The 12,075-nt window shown below is 57.0% G+C and overlaps 1 protein-coding gene across 2 annotated transcripts in view; it reads left to right on the plus strand.

The window, feature by feature from the left end:
- Window positions 1–8,457: 8,457 nt before the first annotated feature.
- PLPP4 (phospholipid phosphatase 4) overlaps window positions 8,458–12,075 on the plus strand; it is a 1,071,056-nt gene continuing 1,067,438 nt past the window's right edge. The window contains exon 1 of one of the 2 annotated variants that reach the window (XM_069611950.1): window positions 8,458–9,194. In XM_069611950.1, the coding sequence (XP_069468051.1) occupies window positions 8,737–9,194 (458 nt within the window). In that variant the 5' untranslated portion in view covers window positions 8,458–8,736. Of the gene's footprint in view, window positions 9,195–9,348; window positions 9,474–12,075 lie in introns of those variants that run through there. The other variant, XM_069611951.1, reaches the window with a different exon arrangement.

The raw sequence follows: 12,075 nt of genomic DNA on the forward strand, positions 1-12,075 counted from the left end.
ATAACATATAAAAATGCCCCACACAACCAGAATTTCATTTGGCCAGAGGCCGAAGGTCCAATGGGCCAGTCCACCCTTGGGTGACACGGGGCTGCAGCCTACTCCAGTCTGTGCTCCCAGAAAGGAGACAGATGAGAACACCTGTTGCACGTATGTTAAAACAAGTTTTTGTGGTTTATGCAAGTGTACTTGTTTATAATGTAATGTATGTTGTGTGTAGGTGTGTGGGTGTATGTGTATAGAGTTTAGTCTCTTGTATTGTATGTGCATGTGCCCAAACCAGATTATTTGTTTAAAAACCCACAATCACACTGTTTGGCAAAAGTTATGAAGTCACTTCCTGTGGCAGCCAGATGATTTCCAGCACGTTGAGACGTTTGGGAATGGAGCAGGCAGACAGTTGAGAATGAACGCTTACAGCGTCGAGACCGAGGGGGGCTTAAAGGACAAGTAAATAGAGAAAGGTTGCCACACACATGCGCTATACATTGTGAGTGAAACTTGGTTTATAGACGCCACTCGTTGCTGGAAAAGGCAAGACTTAAGATCGGAGTCTACTTTGAAGATACTCCTACCAGACCGTTGATTGTTTAAGAATTAAGTATTTCCACGTGTTTGGCAAGACCGCCATATTTCACTTTTAAATTATTGATTATGAAGATAGTGCGTACGTTTAAGCATTACCGGTGGGTTCCCCTGAAGAAGTTCTCACAATGTTTGCATTAATAATAAAAGAACGAAACATGTTGGGTGTACAGAAAACTGGATTGGAGAACAGTGTTTACTAGCAAGATATTAATATCGGCAGAACCTCTTTTTCGTTTGTGAGAAGGATTAGCCCACTGATTTAAGAGCAAGAGTAAAAGAGAGCAGCCAACAATATTCTGAGTTCTCTGTTTAATTTCCAATGCAGTTTAAGAGAGCTGCACTGTAAATGACCTCTACGAGTCAGCAATTGTTTGCTTTTTTAACCTCTATGTAGCTTTGCATTTGATATATGCACTTGCTCTTGTCACTTTGTTTAAAATTATGTGTAATGTTTACTAGATTTTATGTGTTTTTATGAATTGATGTAAGTTTATTAATAAAAAAATATACATTCTAAATTTACAGTTTTTGTATGATACAGTTCCTTATTTGCTAGTGGACAGTGAATGGTAGGTGCTTTTGCCCTACAGAAGAAGTGACAACACAAAGGCAATGAGATTCCAGAGTTTAGAAGTATATACACAGGTCTGTTCTGTTTTGGGGATGAATCTCATTGCTGTTTTAAAAATGTTTCCCTTTGTCTCTAATTTGTTTTGTGGTCACTTTATGTGATGTCGTTCGGTCAAGGATGGCATCAAAACCAAACCCCACGACCACCCATAGGAAATCCAAAGGTTGGCACCCCTGGAAGACTATAGACTGAACTAATAGTAAACTAGAGTAAACTGATAGTAAACAGATAGTAAAATTCCCAGCTGGAAATAAGTGTTCATATGAATGCCAGTGTATGGTGGTGTGGTCACAATGGTCTGTTTTGGTCATTGTGCCATTTGGGAAAGGTGGCAGCTATCTGAGAACTTACTCAGTCCCTTCTATATCTTAGAAAGGGCAACTCCTTTGAGCCCTTGCAGTGGCTGCACTGTGCCGCCAGGCTGTCAGCGCTTGGTGGTATGGACTTTAGACTGGAACCGTGGGTCAGGGACAGGGTTAGGCATGGGCAGTCTGCGCAGTTGTCCAAGAGCCATGCGCCAATGGGGACCTTAAAAACAGCAGCTGCTAGCTTTATACTGTCCTCCAATGCCTTTTTGATTTGCATAACATTGGTAAAATTTGCTCTTTTCTCACCTTTCATGCAACCAAACTGCTTATTTCCTCTCTTATTTTCTCTCGACTTTTTATTGTTCTGCCACACTTTTTGGCCCCCCTTCATCTTGTCTGGCTCCCTTGAAATCTATCTATCATTCCTCTGCCGTCTACTTTGTCTTCTCCCCTATCTGGATTCTGTTTCAGCATCTCTTGCCTCTCTTGGCTGGCTACTTCTTCAGTCTCAACTTTAAATTTCTTTTTCTCCTCCTCGTCTTCAAATCTCTCTATGGTCTAGCCCCCGATTATCTTAGCACTTTTGCACCCCCTCTAGTGTTCTTCGTTCTTCGTGTCTATTCCAGCTGTCTGTTCCTCGTCCACCTTGTGCTCAGTCTCTCTTTCACTCTTTCCAGCTTCTTGCTCCTCTCCACTGGAACACTCTTCTTCTTTCTATCTGTTCTGTTACTGTTTTGTCTCTTTTTAAGGTCTCTTTAAAAAATCATCTTCTCCTCTGTCCTTGATTGTTTGCTTTCAGAATCGATATTTGAATTCCCTCATCCTTTCCTATTTTTTGTACTGTTGTTTTAATTCTCTGTACAACGCTTTCGATAAAAGCACTATATAAGCTATAATAAAATACAAATACAAAAATACAATGCATACTCTGGAGGGGTTGGTCTCCACCGTGAGGTCCTTCTTCCACTCCCATGAGACTCACCCCCCACTAACTCCAGTGAGACCTGAGAAACAACTCATCTGCCCCACCTCATCTGATTGTCATTGGCAGAAGAATTAAATGGGAAGGTAGCCATTATTTTCATCAAGACCTTAATAAGTTTTAACATTTGTTTGACAAAGTCTGTAACAGGTGCATTTTTTAAGAAAGAATATGCAAAGCACTGATAATCTACCTAAATCTGTGCCTCGTGACAAAAGATTAAAACTATCTCACCTATTTTTATTGTCGCTTATTTGACATACAAAAAAGCATTTTCTTTTTTTGGAACTTCTAACTTCATACCATATATGCAGCACGCCTGTGTCTGTGTCAGGCAGTGACTACAAGCAGGTGACCTTATGACACAGCCGCTGTGCTTTTTGCCTCTGTAAAGTGCATTTTCACAACACTGAGGCCAATGTTTAGCCTCACGCTGATCTGGTATTTGAAGACTTCCATTAAAGTAGGAGTAAAGAACACATGTTTACCAAACAATGTAAATATTTGCATTCGTGTTTTTATCATGATCCGTTCACTTTCCAAGTAATCCCTTTCAGTCAGAGTATTCTTGACGCCAAACACATATTTCTACCAGCTGCTCTTGGTGAGATATGTGGGCAAGTACCTAAGTTGCAGACTGGGTACCCAGCTTCAGCACTTAACTAAAGTGTGTTATCCTGGGCAAATCATTGCATTGTACTGTGCCTTATTTGCCAAAATTAGAAGTCCCTAAAAGTGGTTCAGTTCCACTAATAGAAGTTAACATTTACAAAAATAAAGCCTCTCTTCTGGTGCTGCTCCATATACAATTATGACAATAACTAGCAAAAACTACCCTTACTCTGCATGGGTTCTGTAGATAGACACGATAACACTCTCATCAATTCTTGAAAGTCCTGTAGGTCATTGTCCCGAGTTGCTTATCGCTTGATGTGCTTTTCACCCTGAAGTAAACTGCACCAAGAGCGAGCGTGTGTGGGCAGGGGAGTTGCTATGTCTGGAAAAGACCCGGGGCTAAGCTGATGTCGGAACTGTTGGGACTGGGGGCTAGCTAGTCTTTTGGCTATAGCTCCTGAGATTCTATCTGGGGCTACAACCAAAAGATCAGGGGCTATAGCCCCCTTAGCCCCCCCCCTAGCAACGCCCCTGCGTGTGGGTGGCTGACATACCCCGTAGCAGACGTGGAGGTGAGGTGAGAGTTGGCGTGCTGCAGTATACTGGGACCTTCTGTGCTCTCTGCGCACCTGTTGCCTCACCCTGGCACTAGTGCATTGCATTGTGCTGCAAATATCTCGGAATATCCTAGGGCCTTGAAACGTGGAGGGTCCCACTTGAGTTTTGTTCCTTGTGTCGAGTACGACTGCATTGATGTTTCGCCGATTTCAGGCAAACCGTCTCATGTGTGAAGGGACGGAAATCCAGGAAAGGGGTGGGGTGCCCAAATGTCATGTAGCCAGTAATGTCCAGAGGGTCCCAACAGGTAACTATGGAAAATGTGGTGCAGATTGGTGGAACGGTGTGGAATTGTATAAGGAACAAACTAACTGATTTTCTGCTTTATATTTAGATATATCTCTTGCACACAGCAAAGTACATGTGTCTTTTTGCTCCTCATGGCAACGTTTTGTATTGCCATGTCCCATGTGGCCCTCGAGTATGAACGACTAATTTAGGTCCCTGGCATGTGAACAAATATTCCAAATCGTGGGTCTTGGCTGTCTTTTGCTGCACAGGGCCTCGCACCTCCATGGGAGGCAAACGGGAGGCTTGACAATGTTCCATATTGCTATTATTATCATTGTAGGGTTTTTATTGACCGTGGAGCTAGCGCCGGGAAGCAATGAAGCGCTTTACAATCATAGATGAAGAACACAGTGAGGGAGGCAGAGAAAAAAAGGAGCGGGGAACTAACAGCAGGGGCGGGGGGCAAATGGCAGCAAGGGATCTACAAGCAAGGGGGGGGGGCAGTGGGGAGCACATCACCGAGTCTCGCAGGTGAGTTCCGGGGGTGCAGGATGTGTGGACCTAGTTGTTAAGTTCCAAACCCCGTTTTAGGCAGGAAGATGAGCCAGGAAAGTGTTTTTGTTTCCGTGCCAAAAAGCTGGCACGCCACGGAATATATTATAAGGGAGCCGAGCTGTGTGTGTGGGCGGAGGTCCCGGGGGACACCCGGGCTGTGTGTGGGGGCGGGGGACCTGGGGGGCACCCGGGCTGTGTGTGGGAGCGGGGGACCTGGGGAGCACCCGGGCTGTGTGTGGGGGCAGGGGACCTGGGGGACACCCGGGCTGTGTGTGGGGGCGAGGGACCTGGGGGGCACCCGGGCTGTGTGTGTGGGCGGGGGATCTGGGGGGCACCTGGGCTGTGTGTGCGGACGGGGGTCCCGGGGGACACCCGGGCTGTGTGTGGGGGCGGGGGACCTGGGGGGCACCCGGGCTGTGTGTGTGGGCGGGGGTTCTGGGGGGCACCCGGGCTGTGTGTGGGGGCGGGGACCTGAGGGACACCTGGGCTGTGTGTGGGAGCGAGGGACCTGGGGGACACCCGGGCTGTGTGTGGGGGCGGGGGACCTGGGGGGCACCCAGGCTGTGTGTGCGGGCGGCGGTTCTGGGGGTCACCCGGGCTGTGTGTGGGGGCGGGAGTCCTGGGGGACACCCGGGCTGTGTGTGGGGGCGGTGGTTCTGGGGGCACCCAGCTGTGTGTGGGGGCGGGGGACCTGGGGGGCACCCGGGCTGTGTGTGTGGGAGGGGGACCTGGGGGACACCCGGGCTGTGTGTGGGGGCGGGGGACCTGGGGGACACCCAGGCTGTGTGTGCGGGCGGGGGACCTGGGGGGCACCCGGGCTGTGTGTGGGGTCGGGGGCGGGGGACCTGGGGGACACCCGGGCTGTGTGTGGGGTCGGGGGACCTGGGGGACACCCGGGCTGTGTGTGGGAGCGGGGGTCCTGGGGGGCACCCGGGCTGTGAGCGCGGGCCTGGGTTCTGGGTGGCACCCGGGCTGTGTGTGGGGTCGGGGTGGGGAACCTGGGGGACACCCGGGCTGTGTGTGGGGGCGGGGGATCTGGGGGCCCCCGGGCTGTGTGTGGGGGCGGGGGACCCGGGGGACACCCGGGCTTTGTGTGGGGGCGGGGACCTGGGGGACACCCGGGCTGTGTGTGGGGGCGGGGACCTGGGGGGCACCCGGGCTGTGTGTGGGGGTGGGGGATCTGGGGGACACCCGGGCTGTGTGTGGGGGCGGGGACCTGGGGGACACCCGGCTGTGTGTGGGGGCAGGGACCTGGGGGGCACCCGGGCTGTGTGTGGGGGCGGGGGATCTGGGGGACACCCGGGCTGTGTGTGGGGGCGGGGACCTGGGGGGCACCCGGGCTGTGTGTGGGGGCGGGGGATCTGGGGGGCACCCGGGTTGTGTGTGGGGGCGGGGGACCTTGGGGACACCTGGGCTGTGTGTGGGGGTGGGGGTCCCGGGGGACACCCGGGCTGTGTGTGGGGGCGGGTGACCTGGGGGACACCTGGGCTGTGTGTGGGGGCGAGGGACCTGGGCGACACCTGGGCTGTGTGAGGGGGCGGGGACCTGGGGGACACCCGGCTGTGTGTGGGGGCGGGGACCTGGGGGCACCCGGGCTGTGTGTGGGGGCGGGGACCTGGGGGCACCCAGGCTGTGTGTGGGGGCGGGGGATCTGGGGGGCACCCGGGCTGTGTGTGGGGGCGGGGACCTGGGGGACACCCGGGCTGTGTGTGGGGGCGGGGACCTGGGGGGCTCCCGGGCTGTGTGTGGTGGCGGGGACCTGGGGACACCCGGGCTGTGTGTGGGGGCGGGGACCTCGGGGGCACCCGGGCTGTGTGTGGGGGCGGGGGACCTTGGGGACACCCGGGCTGTGTGTGGGGGTGGGGGTCCAGGGGGACACCTGGGCTGTGTGTGGGGGTGGGGGTCCCGGGGGACACCCGGGCTGTGTGTGGGGGCAAGGGACCTGGGCGACACCCAGGCTGTGTGTGGTGGCGGGGACCTGGGGACACCCGGGCTGTGTGTGGGGGCGGGGACCTCGGGGGCACCCGGGCTGTGTGTGGGGCGGGGGATCTGGGGGACACCCGGGCTGTGTGTGGGGGCGGGGACCTGGGGGACATCCGGGCTGTGTGTGAGGGCGAGGGACTTGGGGGGCACCCGGGCTGTGTGTGTGGGTGGGGGATCTGGGGGGCACCCGGGCTGTGTGTGCAGACGGGGGTCCCGGGGGACACCCGGGCTGTGTGTGGGGGCGGGGACCTGGGGGGCACCCGGGCTGTGTGTGGGGGCGGGGGATCTGGAGGACACCCGGGCTGTGTGTGGGGGCGGGGACCTGGGGGACACCCAGGCTGTGTGTGGGGGCGGGGACCTGGGGGGCACCCGGGCTGTGTGTGGGGGCAGGGGATCTGGGGGGCACCCGGGCTGTGTGTGGGGGCGGGGGACCTTGGGGACACCCGGGCTGTGTGTGGGGGCGGGAGTCCCGGGGGACACCCGGGCTGTGTGTGGGGGCGGTGGACCTGGAGGAAACCCGGGCTGTGTGTGGGGGCGGGGGAGGGGCGGGGGACCTGGGGATACCCGGGCTGTGTGTGGGGGCGGGGGACCTGGGGGATGCCCGGGCTGTGTGTGGGGGCGGGGGACCTGGGGGATGCCCGGGCTGTGTGTGGGGGCGGGGGACCTGGGGGACACCCGGGCTCTGTGTGGGGGCGGGGGACCTGGGGGGACCCGGGCTGTGTGTGGGGGCGGGGGAGGGGCGGGGGACCTGGGGGATACCCGGGCTGTGTGTGGGGGCGGGGGACCTGGGGGATGCCCGGGCTGTGTGTGGGGGCGGGGGACCTGGGGGACACCCGGGCTCTGTGTGGGGGCGGGGGACCTGGGGGGACCCGGGCTGTGTGTGGGGGCGGGGGAATTGGGGGCAGCCGGGCTGTGTGTGGGGGCGGGGGATCTGGGAGACACCCGGGCTGTGTGTGGGGGCGGGGGACCTGGGGGCAGCCGGGCTGTGTGTGCGGGCGGGGGACCTGGGGGGCATCCAGGCTGTGTGTGCGGGCGGCGGTTCTGGGGGGCACCCGGGCTGTGTGTGGGGGCGGGGGACCTGGGTGCAGCCGGGCTGTGTTTGCGGGCGGCGGTTCTGGTGGGCACCCGGGCTGTGTGTGGGGGCGGGGGGCCAGGGGGACACCTTGCTCCATCCCGCGTTGCCAGTGTCTGCTCGCCCTGCTCCATTGGCTGCCCCGGTGTCGGAGACTAACGCGCTGTTTGCAGAGTGCACAGAGCGCATGAGGGCGCAGCTGTTTGCAAAGGAGAGCTGTAGCCTGGGCAGCCCGTGGCAGACCGCAGAGCGCGGTGCCAGGGAGCCCAGGAGTGCACATTTCATCACTCACACCGCCACGGCAAATGCGGGCAAAACCCAGAGAACTGCCCGACAGACAAACCACGAGGCGCTGGGCAGCAGAAGGCGATGCCCTGTCTTCTGAGGGCGCGGTAATGCGCACACTCTACCCAGGAACCCCCACGGGGCAGCGGAGGACACTGGTGCTTCGCCGTGAAGACACCAGTCAATACACTGAAGAAGTGACCACGTGCACTCTGAGTGGGGCCCTACAGTAGGGGGCGGGGTCCAGTCCACAGGTGACATGACCATGGCGGGCTCTGGTTTAGGACCACCAGACAGGGGGCATTGACAGAGTGCTCTCCCGCACACCTGCTCTTTTCTTCTCTGTGAGAAACTCCTCAGCCCACCTGCCTCCGTCATCTCACCCACCGCGTGCGTCTCCTCTGTCTGCACAAGCGCTAAGAGGCCATGAAAATGACAAACGGCGCTCTACTTTATGCCGTGCCAGCGCTCCTCCTTTCACCCGTGCTCCCACTTGCCTTTCTTCTCTCTCTCGTCACCACGTTCTTTCATTTCACTGCCCCTCTCTTTAAGTGTACTGCTCTTCTTCTCATCCACCCCCCCTTTCCCGCCTCGCCTCTTCGCCTCTCCTCTAATAACCCCAACTCTTCTCCCCTCAGCACCCTCTTCCCCCTCACCTCTCCTCCTTTCTCTTAGCACCTGTGCTCCTCGGCACTTTTCCCCTGCGCCCATCACCTCACCTCTCACCCTGTCCACTCTCCATCCTTACTACTTTTGACCTAAACCGCTCGCCCGCTTCATTCTCTCCTCTCCTTCCCCCATTCCCTTTTCACCGTTTCCTCGCCCCCTCACCTTCCGCCCGTATCCCCCTCGTACAGCAAGTGAGGGGATGAGAGCTGAGATTGAGGTAGTGAGAGAGGGAGGCGAAAGTGGGCGGTGTGCCCACCTCTGCGCCTCCTCATCTCTCCCCCTTATGGCCACTCCCCTCTCTTCTCTCGCCTCTCCCCATCTCCTCCTCCCCCCGTCTTTCCCTTACCTCTTTCTCTCCCTCTGTTTTGTAGCCTACCTCCTCCCTTCCTCGCCCCCTCTCTTCTCTTCTTTCCATCTCTCCTCCCTTTCCTCGCCTCTCCCCCCTCCTCTCAGCTCCCCTTCCCCTCCTCCTGCCCTCCCCTCGCCCCCTTTGCAGCCCTCCTCTGCCTGTCTCTTCCCTGGGCCGGTGGAGGAGGCTCCGGGTGCAGGCTGTGCATGGAGCCGGGTGGACGCTGAGGACCTGGGGCCGGGGGATCTGGAGATGCGGGAGTTGCTGCTGGAGGCGGGCGTCCGAGCCCTGCTCTTCGGAGTCTTCGTGTGAGTACCGGGCGGCGGGGGTAGGAGGGTCTATCACAGCTGGGGAGAGATTGTGGGGCCACGGACACTGCTGAGGAGTGCGGGTGGGAGGGGTTGGATCTGGGCATACTGCGACACCGCTGAAGGAGCGAGACTGTAGCGCACCGAGGCACTAGTGAAAGGCACTGGTGAAGGAGTGGCGCTTTGGGGCACCAGAGAAGTGACGCTGTTCACTATTTGACCAGAGGTGTTGGCATTGCGACTCTTCTGAAGGGGCGAGACTCTGGCACTGCTGAAGGGGTGAGTCAGTGACACTGCTGAAGGAGTGAGACAGTGGGGCACTGCCGAAGGAATGAGGCTGCAGGGCACTGCTGAAGGAGTGAATTTCTGGCACTACTGAAGGGGTGAGTCAGAGGCACTGCTGAAGGAATGAGTCAGTGGCACTGCTGAAGGAATGAGGCTGCAGGGCACTGCTGAAGGAGTGAGTCAGTGGCACTGCTGAAGGGGTGAGAATGTGGCACTGCTGAAGGAGTGAGTCTGTGACACTGCGGAAGGAGCGAGACTGCGGGGCTCTGCCGAAGGAGTGAGTCAGTGGCACTGCTGAAGGAGTGAGTCAGTGGCACTGCTGAAGGAGTGAGGCTGCGGGCACTGCTGAAGGAGTGAGAATGTGGCACTGCTGAAGGAGAGAGTCTGTGACACTGCGGAAGGAGCGAGACTGCGGGGCTCTGCCGAAGGAGTGAGTCAGTGGCACTGCTGAAGTGGTGAGTCAGTGGCACTGCTGAAGGAGTGAGGCTGCGGGCACTTCTGAATGAGTGAGTCAGTGGCACTGCTGAAGGAGTGAGTCAGTGGCACTACAGAAGGAGTGAGACTGCGGGGCACTGCTTTCGAAGTGAGGCTTTGGGGCACTGCTGGGGTGTGAGGCTTTGGGGCACTGCTGAAGGAGTGAGTCAGTGGCACTGCTGAAGGAATGAGCCTGAGGGGCACTGCTGAAGGAGTGAGTTAGTAGAACTGCTGAAGGAGTGAGGCTGATGGGCACTGCTGAAGGAGTGAGTCAGTGGTACTACTGAAGGAGTGAGAACACAGGACACTGGCACTGTTGAAGGAGTGAGATTGTGGCACTGCTGAAGGAGTGAGTCAGTGGCATTGACGAAGGAGTGAGGCTGCAGGCACTGCTGAAGGAGTGAGACTGTGGCACTACTGAAGGAGTGAGACCACAGGACACTGGCACTGTTGAAGGAGTGAGACTGTGGCACTGCTGAAGGTGTGAGACTGCATGGCACTGCTGAAGGAGTGAGGCTGTGGCACTGCTGAAGGAATGAGGCTGTGGGGCACTGCTTAAGGAGCGAGACTGTGGCACTGCTGAAGGAGTGAGACTGTGGCACTACTGAAGGAGTGAGACCACAGGACACAGGCACTGTGGATGGAGTGAGACTGCGGGGCACTGCTGAAGGAATGAGACTGCGGGGCACTGCTTAGGGAGGGAGACTGTGGCACTACAGAAGGAGTGAGACTGTGGCACTGCTGAAGGATTGAGACTGCATGGCACTGCTGAAGGAGTGGGACTGTGGCACTGCTGAATGAGTGAGACTGCATGGCACTGCTGAAGGAGTGGGACTGTGGCACTGCTGAAGGTGTGAGACTGCATGGTACTGCTGAAGGAGTGGGTCAGTAGAATTGCTGAAGGAGTGAGGCTGAGGGGCACTGCTGAAGGAGTGAGTCAGTGGCACTGCTGAAGGAGTGAGACTGCATGGCACTGCTGAAGGAGTGGGACTGTGGCACTGCTGAAGGTGTGAGACTGCATGGTACTGCTGAAGGAGTGGGTCAGTAGAATTGCTGAAGGAGTGAGGCTGAGTGGCACTGCTGAAGGAGTGAGTCAGTGGCACTGCTGAAGGAGTGAGGCTGTGGGAACTGCTGAAGGAGTGAATTTCTGGCACTACTGAAGGAGTGAGACTGCAGGACATTGGCGCTGTTGAAGGAGTGAGACGGTGGCACTGCTGAAGGAGTGAGTCAGTGGCACTGCTGAAGGAGTGAGTCAGTGGCATTGCTGAAGGAGTGAGGCTGCAGACACTGCTAAAGGAGTGAGACTGTGGCACTATTGAAGGAGTGAGACCACAGGACACTGGCACTGTTGAAGGAGTGAGACTGTGGCACTGCTGAAGGAGTGACTCAGTGGCACTGCTGAAGGAGTGAGTCAGTGGCATTTCTGAAGGAGTGAGGCTGTGGCACTACTGAAGGAGTGAGACCACAGGACACTGGCACTGTTAAAGGAGTGAGACTGTGGCACTGCTGAAGGTGTGAGACTGCATGGCACTGCTGAAGGAGTGAGACTGTGGCACTGCTGAAGGAGTGAGACTGCATGGCTCTGCTGAAAGAGTGAGTCTGTGGCACTGCTGAAGGAATGAGGCTGTGGGGCACTGCTTAAGGAGCGAGACGGTGGCACTGCTGAAGGAGTGAGACTGTGGCACTGCTGAAGGAGTGAGTCAGTGGCACTGCTGAAGGAGTGAGTCAGTGGCATTTCTGAAGGAGTGAGGCTGCGGGCACTGCTGAAGGAGTGAGACTGTGGCACTACTGAAGGAGTGAGACTGCATGGCACTGCTGAAGGAGTGAAACTTTGGCACCGCTGAAGGAATGAGGCTGTCGGGCACTGCTTAAGGAGCGAGACTGTGTCACTGCTGAAGGAGTGAGACTGTGGCACTACTGAAGGAGTGAGACTGCAGGGCACTGGCACTGTTGAAGGAGTGAGACTGTGGCACTGCTGAAGGAGTGAGACTGCATGGCACTGCTGAAGGAGTGAAACTGTGGCACCGCTGAAGGAATGAGGCTGTCGGGCACTGCTTAAGGAGCGAGACTGTGGCACTGCTGAAGGAGTGAGACCGCAGGACACTGGCACTGTGGAAGGAGT

Source organism: Ambystoma mexicanum, chromosome 8 (genome assembly GCF_040938575.1).
Source record: "Ambystoma mexicanum isolate Mex_15411 chromosome 8, UKY_AmexF1_1, whole genome shotgun sequence".
NCBI classification, from domain to species: Eukaryota; Metazoa; Chordata; class Amphibia; order Caudata; family Ambystomatidae; genus Ambystoma; species Ambystoma mexicanum.